Raw genomic sequence first — 19178 nt, forward strand, 5'->3', positions numbered from 1 at the left:
CTTTGAAAAGAATAAAATACCTAGGAATAAACCTACCTAAAGAAGCAGAAGTCCTTGGAGTTCCTGTCGTGGCACAGTGGTTAACGAATCCGACTAGGAACCATGAGGTTGCGGGTTCGGTCCCTGGCCTTGTTCAGTGGGTTAAGGATCTGGCGTTGCCATGAGCTGTGGTGTAGGTTGCAGACGCAACTCGGATCCCAAGTTGCTGTGGCTCTGGCGTAGGCTGGTGGCTACGGCTCCAATTAGACCCCTAGCCTGGGAAGCCCCATATGCCATGGGAGCAGCCCAAGAAATGGCCAAAAAAAAAGAAGCAGACGTCCTGTACTCCAAAAACTATTAAGATGAAATAAAAGAAATAGACAATGACACAAACAGATGGAAAGATATACTGTGTTCTTGGATTAGAAGAATCAATATTGTCAAAACGATTATACTTCCCAAGGCAATCTGCAAATTCAATGCAATCCACATCAAATTACCAATGGCATTTTTACAGAACTAGAACAAAATTTTTTAAAATTTGTATGCAAACACAGACCCCAAAGAGCCAAAAAAATCTCTTCTTTTTTTGCCTTTTAGGGCTGCACCTGTGGCATTGGGAGATTCCTAGGCTAGGGGTTGAATAAACCAGCCTATGCCACAGCAACAGAGGATCCAAGCCGTGCCTGTGACCTACACCACAGCTCACAGCAACACTGGATCCTTAACCCACCGAGCAAGGCCAGGAATCGAACCTGCATCCTCATGGATGCTAGTAGGAGTCGTTTCCACTGAGCCACAATGGGAACTCCCCAAAACAATCTTGAGAAAGAACAGAACTGGAGGAATCATACTCCTTGATTACAGACTATACTACAAAGCTACAGTACGCAAGACAGTGTGGTACTGGCACAAAAACAGACAGATCAATGGAACAGGACAGAAAGCCAAGAAATAAACCCATCACTTATGGTCAATCAATGTACAACAAAGGATGCAAGAATATACAATGGAGAAAAGACAGTCTCTTCGATAAGTGGTGTTGGGAAAACTGGACAGCTACATGCAAAAAAATGAATTCAGAACATTCTCTAATACTATATACAAAAATAAACTCAAAATGGATTAAGGACCTAAATATAAGACTGGATACTAAAAAACTCCTAGAAGAAAATATAAGCAAAACACTCTTTGACATAAACTGCAGCAATATTTTTTTGGATCCATCTTCAGAGTGATGGAAATAAAAACAAAAATAATCAAATGGGGGAGTTCCCTGGTGTCCTAGTGGGTTAAGGGTCTGGTGCTATCACTGCTCTGGCTGTCACTGCTGTGGTGTGGGTTCAATCCCAGGCCCTAGAACTTCCACATGCCATGGGTGCAGTCAAAACAAACAAACAAACAAATAGGACCTAATTAAACTTAAAAGCTTTTGTACAGCAAAGCAAAGCATAAACAAAACAAAAAGACAACCCACAGACTGGGAGAAAATATTTGCAAACAATGTCATAGACAAGGGATTTATCTTCAAAATATACAAGCAGTTCATACAGCTTAAATTTAAAAACAAAAAATTTTAAAATAAGCAGATTAGGAGTTCCTGTTGCGATGCAACAGGATCAGTAGCATCTTGGGAGTGCTGGGATGCTTGGGAACCCAGTTCAGCATAGTAGGTGAAAGAAGCCAGCATTGCTGCAGCTGCAGCATAAGTCACAACTGCAGCTTGGACCTGATCCCTGGCCCGGGAACTCTATATGCCCCAGGAAGGTCAAAAAAGGAAAAAATAAAATAGGGCAGAAGACCTAAAAGAGATATTTCTCTGAAGAAGACATACAGATGGTCAAAAAGATACTCAATATCGCTAATTATCACAGAAATACAAATCAAAACTTTGAGGTATCACCTCACATCAGTCAAAATGGCCATCATTAAAAAGTCTAGGAGGGGAGTTCCTATCCTGGTTCAGCAGAAACGAATCTGACTAGCATTCATGAGGACGCAGGTTCAATCCCTGGCCTCATTCAGTGGGTAAGGATCCAGCGTTGCCATGAGCTGTGGTGTAGGTTGAAGATGCAGCTCGGATCTGGCATTGCTGTGGCTGTGATGTAAGCCAGCAGCTATAGCTCCAATTCGACCCCTAGTCTGGGAACCTCCATATGCCAAGGATGTGGCCCTAAAAAAAACAAACAAAAAAAAGTCTAGGAGGAGTTCTCGTGGCTCAGTGGGTTAAGGATCCAGTGTTATCACTGCAAAGGACTGGGTGGCTGCTATGACACAGGTTTCATTCCTGGCCCAAGAATTTTCACATGCTGCAGGTATACAGTCAAAAAAAAAAAAAAAAGATTTGATAGATATAAATACACACACATACACAATGGAATATTAGTCATAAAAAAGAAATAATGCCATTTGTAGCAACATGGATGGACCTAGACATAATCATATTAAATGAGGTCAAAGACTTTAGACAAATACAATATCCCTTATATGTGGAATCTAAAAAATGATACAAACGAATGCATTTACAAAACAGAAACAGATTCAGAGACATAGAAAACAAATTAGGAGTTCCCGCTATGACTCAGTGGAAACATATCTGCATCCGTGAGGATGCAGGATAGATCCCTGGTCTCAATCAGTGGGTTAAGGTTCTGGCGTTGCAGTGAGCTGTGGTATAGGTTGCAGATGCAGCTCAGATCCCGTCTTGCTGTGGCTCTGGAGTAGGCCAGCAGCTACAGCTCTGAGTCGATCCCTAGCCTGGGAACCTCCATATGCCGTGGGTGCAGCCTTAAAAAAAAAAAACAAAAAAAGAAAGAAAAGAAAAGAAAACAAATTACAGTTACCAAAGGGGATAGCAGGGCAGATGGGAGAGAGAAATTAGGAGTTTGGGATTAGCAGATGTATACTACTACATACAAAATAGATAAACAAGAAACTAGGGTATAGCACAGGGGACTACATTAACTATGCTATAATAACCTATAATGGAAAAGAATCTGAAAAAGAATGTGTGTATGTGTATGTATATATATTCAGTTATATACATATATAACTGAATCACTTTGCTGAACACCTGAAACTAATAAAGCACTGTAAATTAACTATACTTCAACAACAGAAAACGGCTTAAAAAAAAAAGTAGAACACCTCTGAAACACAAAAAACACTAAATTTCCTGAGTATTGTTCTGAAAATACATAGACCAGGCTCACATAAAACCTATATGCTATCATCTCCAGCCAAATCACAGATGCAAACAGTATTTGATGCTTCTGGAACTTTTCAGGCTTCCTTGTTACTTTTCTCATCTCCCCAATGTACCACTAATGTCTAAAAGCTAATTCCTATACAAGAGACAAACCTCAGTTTCAGAGACTGCAATTCTAGACAGCAGATCAACTTCAAACACACGTAACTATTTGCCAACATCTAACAGAACTCACTGCATTTTCCACAAAGATTAATAAACTTCTCACTATATTGCCACTCCCAAAAGAACCAAAGGCAAATAAAAAACACTGCAACCAAGAGAAAAATTAGGTAGATTGGGCTATCAGCTGCAATTAGGTTTTGAAGAACAAACAAAGGCATTCAGGAGAGGGGTTGACACATATCATCCAGAATTCAAGTTGGGCTTTCCTGCATATCTACAACAGCAAGAAATTGGAAATGTATAAAATAGCTCGTGTGAGCTGAATTCAGAATATAATGAGGAGCTTGGGGAAAACTAGAGTTAATTATTCACAGAGATATCTCCAAGAAAATGAAAAAGAACAAGATATGGAAGGGGGCAGAGGGCACTGACATGGACAAACTGTATTACCCCAATGTTTTGGAAGATACCACCTTTTAAAATTAATCTTGCTCTACAGAGTCAAAAAAAGAAACTGCTATTAGCAAAGAGACAGGACAACCAATAAAAGTTGAAACAAACAAAACAAACTCACATATGATTACAGCATACCAGAATGCAAACTTAAACTGTCTAAAAATAAAATGGAACTATACTTAAATAGAAATAGGACTTTTCTTCATTACTGCAGTTCACCCCCCGCAATAAATTAGGGTCAGTGTCTTTTATTTATGTGTAAATACATATTTCTGGCAGGCAAACTGACCTAGGCTGCAGTCATTTCTTCTAGTGCCCTAATATATATGATAAATAAGACTGGGAAAAATAAAAGGTAGGTGTTTGAGGATCCAGTTGGGCTGACACTCACCACAAACTTCTCACCATTCTGTTCCACATGTTTGTATGTGGGGACCGATATGGGCACTGCTTGCTTTTCTGTGTAATCATAAAATGATTGTCCCAGCGAGTCGTCACTTGGATCTAGATTATCTGCCTCATGAGGAGGTACAGATAACACTGTCAAGATCAATTCCTTCTCGCCTGCTCGGATCAGGTCCACCACCTGCTTGTGGGTCGCTCCCTCAACATTCACGCCGTTCCTAAGGGGGAAAAGGGAAAAAGATAATCCCATAAACCAGAAGGGTCCAAACATCTTATATCTCACTTCCTGCCCCAACTCCAGAGTCATGAACTATGAACCATAAAATCAAAAGATCATTTGGTTCTTGAAAAGCTATTTCTGTTTTTACAAATTATAACGTGAAAAAACTGTCTGAACTTGACAGGGAGAGAAAATGGAAACAGGTAAGAAGACCCTACCCTTCCTCTATGCTAGAACCTCATACAGAGCTTCAGGAAAATACATGGGAAGGAGGGTAAAGCTGAGGAGAGAACAAAACTTTTAAAGTTAAAGAGTCTAATTTCCTCATGCTAGCTAAGCGTGTATACAACACAATACAATAAGGTGGCTTTTAACAATCTTGCCATTTGAACTGTTCTTTATCCTTTTGAAACCTCTGGAATCAGGAATTCTGTTAGAAGAAATCTTTTACAAAATGTGCTCCTTAATTTGTTAAGACCCAAAAAGTATGACTAAGATAATTCTTTTACATTTATATCTGATTTCTCCCCATATCTTCAAATCAGTAAACTTAATTTTCCTTTACACCAAGTTTTATCACTTTAGGAGTTAAATGGCATATATCTTCACACACACTAGTTTTATCACCCAGTTTTTTAAAAGGCAAGGAGATAATCTCTCTAAAACTGTATTATCTGACCCAACTTCCCTTTTTCCCCCAATCATTTCAATTAATCTCTCTTAGGATTCTATCTACTCTTTGTCCGCTCTGTGCTATCTCACTTAAAGCCCTGTGTAATCAGTTCAAACTAAAAAATGTATGGCTAAGATTGCACAGTAAATCAACCTACCAATTCACCTTCCTGTTCCACTGTGTATAAAAAGGCAGAAACGAAGAAAAGTACAAGGTTTGGAAGAACAATAATTTTGTCAAAATGCTGAGTCTCAACAAAACCCACTCAGCAAACTGCGCTACCTTCCCAGAATGCTGACCCAGCCTGCTATCTCAGCAAAAACCACTAGGCAGCTAGGTGACCTGGAGGTTCCCTCCATGACTATCCCAAGAGGGCTAGGAAATACACACCTGGCCTTCAGTCAGTTTGATAATAGCTTGTTTACACTTCAGAGTTAGACTCTTTTTCAGTTCTGTTCCAAATCATCAGGGTTTTTCCTTCCCGAAAATGATGCTAAGTTTAGTAACGAGCCTTCCACAAACTTTTCAATCACTGGAACTGTCTCTTTCAGAGTTTACTACTTGAAACATTCATTTATATAAACAGAACAGGAGATCATCCAGCTAAGCCTCCTTCCTTATTTTGGGTTTAACAATCTAGCCAGTAAATTCAGCACACTTGACATTGCACAACCTAAAGTCTAACTTACACACGCACATACAATACAGCAATTTTACAACTGGTTAGCTAAAGAAGAAAATAAAGAGCTCCCTCCACCGACGGAAATCTGGGCTTTTAAAGTTCAGATCAGGTCATACCAATGACCAGACCAAAAAAAAAAAGTTAGTTCTTTGATTACAGAGCAAGATGGTAAAATAGAAAGAAAATGGGCTTTGGAGCTAGATCTACATGGGTTCAAGTCCTGGCCCTTGACTTTTGGTATCAGAATTGGTCTTGATCAAGTCATTTAACCTTTCGTAGCATTGCTTTCTGTATCTATAAAATGGGGGCAATGATAAGTCCCTAGCAGGGTTACTGGGAATATTAATGTAATAAAACATGTAACTTGCCAAGATCAATGTCTGAACATTCACATCAGAAGGTATATTAACAAAAGTACTATGAACCTTTGGGTTATGAAGAGATTTTGGTTAAAGAAGAAATGGAAACCTCAAGTTGGGCACTAGTAAAGGATTTCATCTAAATCTTAGACCTAATTAGTTCTGAAAAAAAATGTTCTGATGGTATTAGAAATAAAATTGAAAAAGCAAAAGTCAGAAATCAACATAGGAGGAGTTCCCATTATGGCTCAGTGTAACAAACCCAACTAGTATCCATGAGGACGTGGGTTCCATCCAGGCCTTACTCAGTGGGTTAAGCATCTGGTGTTGCTGTGAGCAGTAGGGTAAGTCACAGATGTGGCTTGCTCAGATCCCAAGCAGCAGCTATAGCTCTGATTCAACCCTTAGCCTGCGAACTTTCATATGCTATGAGAGCGGCCCTAAAGAGCAAAAAAAAAAAACCAACCAACCAACACAGGAGTTTCCCCTGTGGTGTGGTGGGTTAAGAACCTGACTATGGCAGTTTGGGTTGCTCTGGAGGTGCAGGGCTGATCCCTAGCCCAGTACAGTGGGTTAAAGGATCCAGCATTGCTTGCAGCTGTGCCATAGGGTCACAGCTGTGGCTCAGATTCAATGCCTGGCCTGGGAATGTCCATATGCTTGAGTGTGGCCATTAAGAAAAAAAAAAAAAAAGCCTACATGGAGAACTTGATCTAGTTCTAGGAATCACAGCTTACTCACGAATATTCTTGTTAATTTCTTTAAAACAAAGTGGGGAAAACTAACACTTCAGTGACTGAACAAAACATCTTGGATACTAAAACATGATTTTTGTTAGTACAAAATGTGTTATGAGATGCACATTTGTGGAAAAAGTTTAAGAACTAACATTCAAATCTTACTTTTCAGCTCCCCATTTTTTTTCCCTTAAAGGATTCTGAATCTGGGCTACTCTTTCAAAAGGCTTGGGGGCTGGTGAACACCTAAAGAATTTGTATGTAAAATTATATTTATGTACACATGTATTTTTTTTTTCTGGGAAGAGGGTTTACAACTTTTATCATCTTCAGAAAGGAGTATGTAATTTCCAGAAAGGTTAAGAACTATTGCTTTCAATGCATACTTCCACACATTCAATTTTCAAATTAGAATATACTGCTCCCTGGGTCACTCACAGAAATAAGCCCTGAAAATTGGTAGAGAAACTTAAGTGAGGCTTACTCCAAGAGCAGCCAGGGAGCAAGGAAGCTTGCTTAGGTTTCATTTCTTTATTAGTTAAGACCTAGTTTCATTGGCTATTATCCCAAAACCCTCTAAAAACAAAACAAAACAAAAAACAGGAAAGAATTTCCAGTGCTATATTCTAAACACACTTGCTAATACTTTCTGGTTCAACTACAGAAGGAATACTATACATTCCACAATTTAATACAAGCTAGAAATTCCTTCATTCTTCAGGGAATGAAATGAGGTCAGTAAAAACCCCAGGATGTTTGATTTCAAAAAGGGCCCTCTCTCCTCAAGCATTCATAGTCTTAAAAATGTTTATATGATATCCTCTTTTCTCCAAGAATGCTACTACATCAGGCTCAAATTGGGTGTGGCTCAATTTGGCCAATTCTGAAGATATAAATCATAAATTCTGTAATAAAAGGAACTTTCAACACTACAGACTTCTAGTTCAAAGCATGGGTTTTGGGGTCAGAGAGACCTTAGTTTGAATACTAACTGTGCTGTTTAACAGATGAAACATTAGGTAAAGGATTTGATATCACTAAGCCTCAATTTCTTTCTTTTTTCTTCTTTCTTTCTTTCTTTGGTCACACCCACAGCATACAGAAGTTCCCAGGCCAGGAATCAAACCCAAACCACAGTTGCTGCCTGCGCCACAGCTGAGGCAATGCCAGATCCTTAACCTACTGCACCACAAGGGAACTTCCTAAGCCTCAATGTCTTTCTTTCTTTCTTTTTTTTTGTCTTTTTGCCTTTTCTTGGGCTGCTCCCTCGGCATATGGAGGTTCCCAGGCTAGGGGTCTAATCAGAGCTATACTTGCTGGGCCTACGCCCGAGCCACAGCAACACAGGATCCGAGCCGAGTCTGTGACCTACACCACAGCTCACGGCATCTCGGGATCCTTAACCCACTGAGCAAGGCCAGGGATCAAACCCGCAACCTCATGGTTCCTGTTCGGATTTGTTAACCACTGCGCCAGGACGGGAACTCCGCCTCAATGTCTTAACCCATAAAATGGGGCTAATAATACCCTGAGCTAACAGAATTGTAAGACCTCAAATGAGATAAAGCTCTAGAATACAGTTATCACTAAGTAATGATAGTTATTTCTGTGACAGTATTTCTATTAGCTGGGAGAGCAGGTTAGCAGTATTTTGCTTTCCTGATGATACAAACAAACCCTTTCTACAACCAATTTCTCTTGCCTTTCTTTTGCCTTTGTAACTAGTTGGAATTCATTTGAAAATAAATGACTGAACTATCAAATCAGTGATGACAGAAACCACAGATAGGCACCTTCAGAAGAGAACTACTGCATCAGAAAACCACTTAGTGTGCACACAGCACAAAAATAAGTACTGGCCATAGATTCTACCAATTTATGCTTCTTCCACAAAGAAAGGCTTAAACACACCATCAAAAAACTTTCAACAGATAATGTGTTAAACAAATACAGCAAAGTATTAATTATAGAATCTAGGTGGTAGGTATACAGGTATTCACTGTGCAATTCCTTCAATTTTTCTGTATGTATGAAATATTTCTTCATAAATTGTGGGGGGGAAGGCTACCAAAAAATCCAATGATTCACAACTAAGACTAAAATTTTGTTTCCTTAGGCAACTAGGTGATACCCAATTTACTTTGTGTCTTTAGCACTGTAAAGATACACTTGATAATTATAATAAAATGCCCCTCATTCTTGACATAAGACCAAAATTTGGCTCCATCTGAGAGGCTTTTAGCTACCTAATGGGAGTGGCTTTAAATAGGACTTTTATTCAACTGAAGTTAGCTAGCTGGGGAAACTGCAAAGCTAATATAAACACTCTTGAAAAGCAGGAAAAAAGCTCTAAATAGTCAGAATTGGTATATTCTTTATGAAGAAAGCTGTATATAATGAAACTAGGTATGGATGAAAATATGACAGAGCCAATCACTACATGTGCCACATTAAAGAGCCATTCTATGTGGTAAGCAGAATGTTATTTTGACCCCCTGTGACATTCCAGAAAATAATTAGAGTATAATTAGTCCCCCAGAAACAGCCTATAAAAAAAACCCAGACAATAAATTTCTGTAACTGCAAGCAATGAGATATACTTTTCAACTTTATAGATTAAAATACAATCGCTGCATGTTTACAGAACAGTTAAAACAAAAAAGAAGTTTTGCCAAGGATGCTGAAGAGAATTAGAATTCTCATTCATTGCTAATGTGAACATGAAGCAAAAACAATCTCGCAGTTTCTTATAATGTTAAACATACATTTACTATATGATCTACCAATTCCATTCCTAGGTATTTACCCAAGAGAACTGAAACCATGCCCACACAAACAATGAGTTGAAAGTTCACTGAAGCTTCATTCATTGTATTCCAAAACTAAAAATAGCCAAATGTCTATCTATCTATAAACAGATAAACTGGGACATATTCATGCAATGGAGTATTATTCAGCAACAGAAAGGACCAAACTAATGACATCTATGACACGGATGAATCCAAAAACACACTGAGCAAAGAAGTAAGATAGAAAAGAGTTTGACTGATTTGATCCCATTTATTTAAAGTTCCAGAATAGGCAAAAATATCCTATAGTGATAGAAATTAGATCAATGGTTGTCTGTCAGGGATGGGGGTGGCACTGTGGCGAACAACAGACAAAAGGAAGCTTTCTGAAGTAATAGATGTGTTCTATATCTCAATTGGGGTGGTGGTTAAATGGATCTATACCTTTCTCAAATTTAAAACTCACTTAAAATGTATGCATTTGACTGTAAATTAAACCTCAATAGAGTTGATTTTAAAATAAAATTATATAATATCCTCATTTATAAATGTGAAATAGTAGTCCATCATCAGAATGAAATAGCCCCTACTCTACTTTTAGATTATTCTGATTTTTTTTTTTGCTGTTATGAACAATGCTGATACAAAGATCCTAGTAAATGAATCTCTATACATATACACAGCACAAAATTGTTTAGCAGATAAAACATATCCTTTTCCCTTCACCTCCCATATCTCTGTGGAAAGTATAAGCTAAACCTCCAATACTTCATCTCATAAGCCTATTTCAAAGAAATAAGGAAGAGAAAATTAAGCCAGAGCTAGTTACCCCTACTACTGCTTTTGGCCTTTTGTCTTAATCTCCTAAAAATAGTAAGACACATGTTTTGAGCCTCGTGCAGTTAAGAACCTCAGCAATAGATGATTACAAAGCTAAGCCAGAGAACAAGAGCATCTCTCTCAAGTTCATTAAAGCCATAATATGAGAAACAAACATCAAATTCACTAAATACTTGATTAATATCATTATATTACATTATAAATATAATTCAGATTTTATTTAGGAGTCCTTGTTAGATATTTAAGCATCCAAGGCTGTGAAGCATTTTCTTCTCACAAAGTATCTGAAAAAGAATTTGTCCAATGGATCACTTTGTTCTACAGCAGAAATTATCACAACCTTGTAAATCAACCATACTTCAATAAAACTTAAAAAAAAAAAAAAAGAATTTGGGGAGTTCCCTTGTGGTTCAGCTGTTAACAAACCCAACTAGGATCCACGACAATGTGGGTTCGATCCCTGGCCTCACACAGTCGGTTAAGGATCTGGTGTTGCCCTGAGCTGTGGTGTGGGTCACAGACGTGGCTCAGATCCTTCATTGCTGTGGCTGTGGCGTAGGCCGGCAGCTGTAGCTCTGATTCAACCCCTAGCCTGGGAACTTCCATATGCCGCAAAGACGGCCCTAAAAAGCGGAAAAAAAAAAAAAAAGAATTTGTTCAGCCAAATACATAACATGAGAAAAACTTTTTTTGTATGTGTGTCTTTTTGCCATTTCTTGGGCTGCTTCCACGGCATATGGAGGTTCCCAGGCTAGGGGTCTAATCGGAGCTGTTGCTGCCGGCCTACGCCAGAGCCACAGCAACACGGGATCCGAGCCGCGTCTGCCACATACACCACAGCTCACGGCAACGCCGGATCCTTAACCCACGGAGCAAGGCCAGGGATCAAACCCACAACTTCATGGTTCTTAGTCGGATTCGTTAACCACTGAGCCACGACGGGAACTCCAAGAAAAACTTTTAATGACTCTGAGGTACATTAAACAAATGGACTTAAAATTCTTAAAAAATATTTAAGAAGACTATATGCAAACATGAAAAAGTCCCTATGTCAAAAGCAAAAAACAAAGACTATAAACTGCTTTGGGTTTTTTTTTTTGCATTTAAAATATAAAAATATTGTCCGTTGTGATTATGAGCACATAAGATATTTTGCCCATAAAAAGGCACACTATGTAAAATATGAAAAGAGATGAGTTAGGGTGACAATGAACTACAGGTAATCTTAAAAATTTAACATAGCTTTTCTATCTTTTCAATTACACAAAGCTTTTAAAACAATTCCCTATCTTCTCTAGAATATATCTTCTTGAAAACTGGATGAAGACCTTACAAGTTGGAAAAAAATAGTTCCCTGACACATCAAAAAAAAGACACATACTTCCTTTGACTTTTCACTGTTTCACTGCCTAGTTGTTGGGTACAGCTATACTATACACTAGACTATAAAAAAAAAAGGAACTACTTCTACTGAAATGTAAAGACATCCTTTTTATTTTTTATTTTTATTTATTTTATTATTATTATTATTATTTTTGTCTTTTCGCCATTTTCTTGGGCTGCTCCCGAGGCATATGGAGGTTCCCAGGCAGGGGTCGAATTGGAGCCATAGCTGCCGGCCTACGCCAGAGCCACAGCAACGCCAGATCCAAGCCATGTCTGCAACCTACACCACAGCTACGGCAACGCCGGATCCTTAACCCACTGAGCAACACCAGGGATCGAACCCGCAACCTCATGGTTCCTAGTCGGATTCGTTAAACCACTGAGCCACGACAGGAACTCCAAGACATGTCCTTTTAAAAAAAATTTATTTTATTGAAGTATAGTTGATTTACAATGTTGTGCTAGTTTCTGGTGTACTGCAAAGCAATTTAGTTATACATATATACAATAATTTGCAAGGATATGCCCTTTTAAATTTTGCAGTTAAATCATCTGACTGGCTTAGGCTGGCTCCTTTTTATCCAACTCTGCCTCCTTGCTATCTTACTTAGGCAAACAATCAAGTCAGAGAATATTTTTACTAACTAATTGTCTTAGCAATGGTGCTGTACTTTGCCCTTAAACTCTGGAGATAAGGGATTCAGACACACATAAGTGATGAAAAAAGCCAAAGAAAGTCAAGTTTGAACATGTCTGCACTGAAGTATAATTCCAGACCACTAAATATCAAGAACTTTTTGGAATTCTTTTTCAGAAATAACATTTTTACATCTTACGTTTCAGAACACCCAATTTATTGACCAGGACAAGAGAAGTACAACTAGAGAAAGTAAGTTACTCAACACCATTCATCATTAGAGAACTGTAAGTACCATTCCATATCTATTCAAATGGTTTAAAAAAATAATACCAAATGTTAGTGGAGATGTGGAGCAATAGCAACACATTTATTACAGGTGGGAATGCAAAATGGTATAGCCATTTTGAAAGACAGTTTGAGTTTCTTAAAAGCTAAACAGTCTTACCATAAGATCCAGCAATGATACGCCTAGGTATTTCCCCAACTGACTCCACAACTTATATTTATACAAACTCTTACACATTAGAATTCCCTGGCAGCACAGTGGGTTAAGGATCCTGTGTTGTCATCAGTGTGGCTCGGGTTCAATTTCTGGCCAGGGAACGTTCAAATGCCACGGACATGGCCAAAAAACAAAAACAAAACAAAAACTTGAACATAAATGTTTGTAGCTGTGGGGAGTTCCCTTTGTGACTCAGCAGTTAACGATCTCGACAAGGATCCATGAGGATTTGGGTTCGATCCCTGGCCTCGCTCAGTGGGTTAAGGATCCGGTGTTGCCTTGAGCTATGGTGTAAGTTGCAGATGAGGCTTGGATCTGATGTTGTTGTGGCTATGGTGTAGGCCAGCAGCTGTAGCTCGGATTCAACCCCTAACCTGGGAACTTCCACATGCTGCAGGTACGGCCCTAAAGAGCAAAAGAAAAAAAAAAAGGAAAGAAAGAAAAATGTTTATAGCTGCTTTATTCATAACTGCCAAAAACTGGAAGTAAACAAGATGTCCTTTGTAAGTGAATGAATGAACAAAACGTGGTATACCAATACAATGGAATATCATTCAGCTATAAAAAGAAATAAGCTCGCAAGACACAAAAAAGACATGGGGGAATCTTAAATGCATATTGCTAAGGGAAAGAAGTCAATAAGAAAATGCTATATATCTATGATGGAGCATGATAATGTGAGAAAAAATAATGTAACATGTATGTGTAACTGGGTCACCATGCTGTACAGTAGGAAAAAAAATTGTATTGGGGAAATAACAATTTAAAAAATGCTATATGTTGTATGATTCCAATTAATTACATGACATTCCAGAAAAGGCAAAGATCAGTGTCCTGCCAGAGGCTTGGAGGGAGAGGAGGGATGAATAAGTGAAGCACGGGGGATTTTTAGGGCAGTGAAACTATCCATATGATACTGAACACTGCATACACGACAGGATGTATTTGTCAAAACCTACAGAACTTTACAAGAATAAACCTTAATATATGCAAAAAATTAAAACAGTAGGTTCAGAAAATTCCAGGCTGAGATAAGAGAACCTAACTGTATTTCAAATCAATTTCAAAAAGCCTCAGTGAAGGGAGTAGTGGGGGAAAGGTACAGACCTAAGTAACTGGAAATGAATGACTTCTATAAGATTTAAGGCCAAAGGGACTGCGCATAAGTACAGTATTCTAGTCAATAAAGTTGTTTCCCAAAGGGGTACAGGTTAACAATTCTAATATTTCTATACTTGTACACTAGAATTGAACAATTAAGTAAATAAATGTGGATGTGGGGAGCCAAGTTTCTCACTGCTGGGAGTGGAAATGTACAGATCAGCAAAGGGAAAGGGATAAAATATCCATATGGTAATGAAAAAAAGAGAAACATCAGTATGAACTCAAAGATACAGATGGTTACATATAGAAATATTTATAGATATGTATATATAAGGGGTTAATAAACACACATACATTTCTTTGCTTTGTCAGCTGAAAAGGCCTGAAAGAAACTACACTTTAGTAGCAAGAACTAAACTTAATGCCCAGATCTTGGTTTCTAATAACATTCTCCAGTAAAAAGGACCAGTGCCCCTTGGAGAAATGGCTGATTCTAAGACTGGGGCAGGAAATACAAGATGAGCCCGGAGCATTCCGTATGGAGTACCAGAAAGTAAGGAAGTGCTCAAAAAGAAAACAAAACAAAACACACCCTGATGGGAGTATGGCAGGACGGCACAGAAGCCAACTGAAAGAGCTACCAATGGCAAATTCTGGAACAGCTGGAGAAACCAATACAGTGGCAGTATCAGATTATACAAGACAAAGCATAAAAGAAATACCCATGAGCCCATACTCATATAAACAAATGACAGAATAAATTAACACAGGGGCAAAGAGACATTCTTCTCCTATGCAAAAGAATTCCAAATAAATTATATAGACACTACATTCTAAAGGAGGCGGGCATAACTCCCCACACCTTAAGAGTGAGCTGCACATAATGACTCCTATCCAAATGGTACAGAGTCAAGAAGGGGGAGAGGAGGAGGAGGAGGAGAATAACTTTAAAGCAGAGAATCCAGGAGTTCCTGTTATGGCCCAGAGGTTTAAGAACCTGACTAGTATCCATGAGGACGCAGGTTCAAGGCCTTGCTCAGAGGGCTAAGGATCTGATGTTGCCACAAGCTGTGGCATTGGTCACAGAAGCAGCTTGGATCCTGCGTTGCTGTGGCTGTGACACAGGCTGGCAGCTGCAGTTCCAATCTGACCCCTAGCCTGGGAACTTCCAATTGCCGCAAGTGCAACCCTAACATGAAAAAAAAAAAAGCCTGACAAACACTTCAGCTAGATATTCAAGGTCAACACCAACAGTCATAAATCATGATCATAGTATGTACCCTTGAAATGAACTGATGAAAATGGTACTTTATCTCTGTGATGGTCCTCCCCCCAAAACCCCAAAACGCCAGCCTAATTATGAAAAAAAAAAAAAAAATCAGAGCTGGGAGTACCGTGGTGGCCTCACAGTTAAGGATTCAGCCTTGTCACAGCTGTGGCACAAATTCAATCCCTGGCCTAGAAAATTCCACATGCCACACACATGGGCATGGCCAAAAAAGAAAAAGGAAAGACTGAAAAATAGTCAAAGCCAAGATGAGTCCAAGGAGACATGACAACTAAATGTAATGTGATGTCCTGGATGGGATTCTAGAACAGAAATACATTAGATAAAAACCAAGGAAATTGGAATAAACTGTGGGCTTCAGTTAATAATAATGTATCAACATTGGTTTACTTATTTAACAAATGTTAAACACTTAACAAATAACCATTCTAATAAAAAGATGTTCATAAAAGAAGAAACTACATGGCAGGGGGAGGGGAAGTGTATGTGGAAACTACTATCTGTTCAATTTTTCTATAAACCTAAAACTGTTCTAGAAAATAGTCAATTTTAAAAATAAGATCACAAATTACACATAATAGTATGACTTCAATTCATAACAAATGCATAAAAAAAGAACAGCCAAAATACAAAAAGTGGTTGTATTAGGATAATAAGCTGATGGGTGATTTTTTTTTTCTTAGCCTCCAAATTTTTTCTAACATTACTAACGTATTACTTTTGTAATTTAAAAATTGAATCTTATACCACTACATGCCTATTAGAATGAACCAAAATCCAAAACTCTGACACCGAATGCTGCCAAGGATATGGATTAAAAGGAACTCTCATTCATGACTGATAGGAATGCAAAACAGTATAGTCATTTTGGAAGACAGTCTGATTGTTCCTCTCTTTTTTTTTTAGCCACACTTACAGCATGTGGAAGTGCCCAGGCCAGGAAGTGAACCTGAGCCATGGCAGTGACAACACCAAGTTTTTAACCACTAGGCCACCAGGGAACTCTGGTTTCTTATAAACTAATATACTCTTGCTTCCTGGATCCAGCAATTGTGCTCTTTGGTATTTATCCAAAGGAGTCAAAAACTTACATCCGCACAAACCTGCACATGGATATTTATAAGCAGCTTTATTTGTTATTGCCAAAACTTGGAAGCAATCAAGATGTCTTTTAGTAAAGGAATGGGCAAACTGTAGTAGATCTAGACAATGGAATATTATTAAGCATTAGAAAAAAAAATAAGCTATCAAGCCATGAAAAGACCTAAGGGAAACTTAAATGTATATTACTTAGTAAAACCAGAAAGTTTGAAAAGGCTATGTACTGTACAATTCTAACTAGTTGATAATCTGGAAGACGCAAAACTATGAAGAGAGTAAAAAAGATAAGCAGTTGCCAGGGCTTGGGAGCAGAGGAGTGAATAAGCACAGCACAGAGAATTTGGGGACAGTGAAACTACTCTGTATACTATAATGGCAGATACAACATGTCTTCACAAATATGTCCAACCCACAGAATATACAACACCAGGAGTGAACCTTAAAATAGGAGTTCCCATTGTGGCTCAGCGGTAACAAACCTGAGTAGTACCCATAAGGATGCAGGTTCGATCCTTGGGACCTGCTCAGTGGGCTAAGGATCTGGTGTTGCCGTGAGCTACAGTGTAGGTGGCTGACATGGCTCTGAACCCACGTTGTTGTGGCTGTGGCACAGGCCAGCAGCTATAGCTCCAATTCGACCCCTAGCCTGGGAACGTCCATATGCTGCCAAGAGCAGCCCTAAAAAGCAAAAAAAAAAAAAAGGTGAACCCCAAAATAAACCATGGACTCTGGGTGACAATGATGTATGAATGTAAGCACATTAGTTCTAACAAATGTGCCCTCTGGTTGGGGATGTTTATATTAGTGGAGGCCATGCATTCTATGAAGAGACTTAATTCACAGTTTGATACCTTTTTTAAGCATCACAAGTATCAATAGTGTATGGCCTTGGCAGGGTTGAGAAACTGAGAGGTATGTCAATCAGCATCTAGTCTTCCCAAAGAGGGGAAAAAATAATAATAATTTGTCAAATAAGCTGCTCACCATTACTGGGACTAATTTTTACCCTTGGCTGGGTGTTCTATTCAAAAAGAATGCTGCCTGAGGCAGGAAATGTACAAATAAGGATCATACATCTTTCAACCAAAATACCTTCAGCCACAAGTAACAAGGGTTTATTACTTGGGAAGTAGAAATAGACTCCTTAAACCTTCTAGTTCCATGGCAATCGGTATACAAATATAATCTATGCGGTATATTTATTTCTAAAAAGCAAATCTTATTTGTCATTTAAGAAAAAAATATAATAAAGCTTAGGACTTCACGATATTTAAAATAAATATAAAATTATAATCAAGCTATTCAGAAAAATAATTCATTTGTTATCTGATAAATCACCTTTAAGGCCAATGTAATAATTTGACACCAAGAAGAAAAACAAACTTGTTCATTTCCCACCTAATAGAATATAAAATTCTAGTTTTAGAATTTTAAAACAGCCTCCTATATTACAATTATTAAGGCTACAGATCTGTGTTCCAGGTGGCTAGGACACAGCTAGTATACACTTTCTGTCCTTGGCATAATAAATGGGCCCCTTTCATTTTCAAAAGTGTCTTGGCTTGGGCAATGAACTACACAGTCCTCTTAGTTTTAGTACATTTTGTGTCTGGAAGGCTCCTGTTAATCTGCACGTAGTCTCAGGGCACTTGCATTTACAAGTCTAGATAACTAAGGGCAGAAAAGTACTTAGAAGGACTTGGAGGAATTGCTCTAAACTTGTTCATCCCATTGCAGGGGAGGCGGGATTGGGGAGGTTAGGGGAGAAAGAAAGAGACTTCAGATCAACTGAGCTTAAGAAATGACCTGAAGCTGCCAGATTCCCCACAAAATCTAAAATTCTTTTAGGGCAAGGACTGTGTGTCATTCAGCTTCCTATCCCCAGTGTCTATCTAATCTTATGTATGAGGTACAGAAAGCACTTGCTAAAAATTTTCCCCGAATGAATGAAAAAAAGTTATTAAGGCTAGCACATAAATACAGTAATGGTTTTCTTTCATGTACTTCCATAACTTCATTCCTTATTTTTAACTTTTATACTGGCTTCACTGTTTAGAGGGAAGTACTAAAAATATTATGCAAGCTCCACATTTTTCAAAATTTAGTATTAGTGATCATTTTGTTGTCTATTATGAGAAGCAGTGAAAATAATGCATAAGAGTAAAATATGGCATTCAATTATGTCAGCAATTTCAATGTGAGGCTATGTTTTCTTTTACTGAAATATACTGAAAATAAAAGGAATTGTTTTTATTAATTTTTTCAAGAATAAACACTGATTCCAAGGATAGCAAAATAAGGTAAGAAGGACTAAGAAATAAACGTGCTGACATTTTAAAAGCACCCTTTATTTTATGTTAATTCTAGGAATAATCTGTTGTAATCATTCCGTTTCATCTCAAAAACTAAATGCACTTAGTAAGAAAAAATTTAAGAACAACTGAGTTTCCTTGCATCATTGTGGCTAAAGTATTAGAAAGGTCTTTTAAAAAGTTCCAATACCAAAACTATAAAAATATACATTTATTTTGTTTGGACAGGATTTTTTGTTTGCTTATTTTTCAATTTTGTCTTTAAAAACTTGATCAGCATATAACAACTGTAAGGTTCAATTTAAATGTAAAGCTAGCTGAGAAAATGGGTT

The 19178-nt window shown here is 38.1% G+C and overlaps 1 protein-coding gene across 1 annotated transcript in view; it reads right to left on the reverse strand.

The window, feature by feature from the left end:
- The window catches only part of SNX27 (sorting nexin 27), an 85789-nt gene that overhangs the window by 56401 nt on the left and 10210 nt on the right, over positions 1-19178 (reverse strand). The window contains 1 exon segment of the mRNA XM_047784652.1: positions 4200-4431. Within this exon segment, the coding sequence (XP_047640608.1) occupies positions 4200-4431 (232 nt within the window).

The sequence above is a fragment of the Phacochoerus africanus genome, chromosome 6, assembly GCF_016906955.1.
Source record: "Phacochoerus africanus isolate WHEZ1 chromosome 6, ROS_Pafr_v1, whole genome shotgun sequence".
Taxonomy (NCBI): domain Eukaryota; kingdom Metazoa; phylum Chordata; class Mammalia; order Artiodactyla; family Suidae; genus Phacochoerus; species Phacochoerus africanus.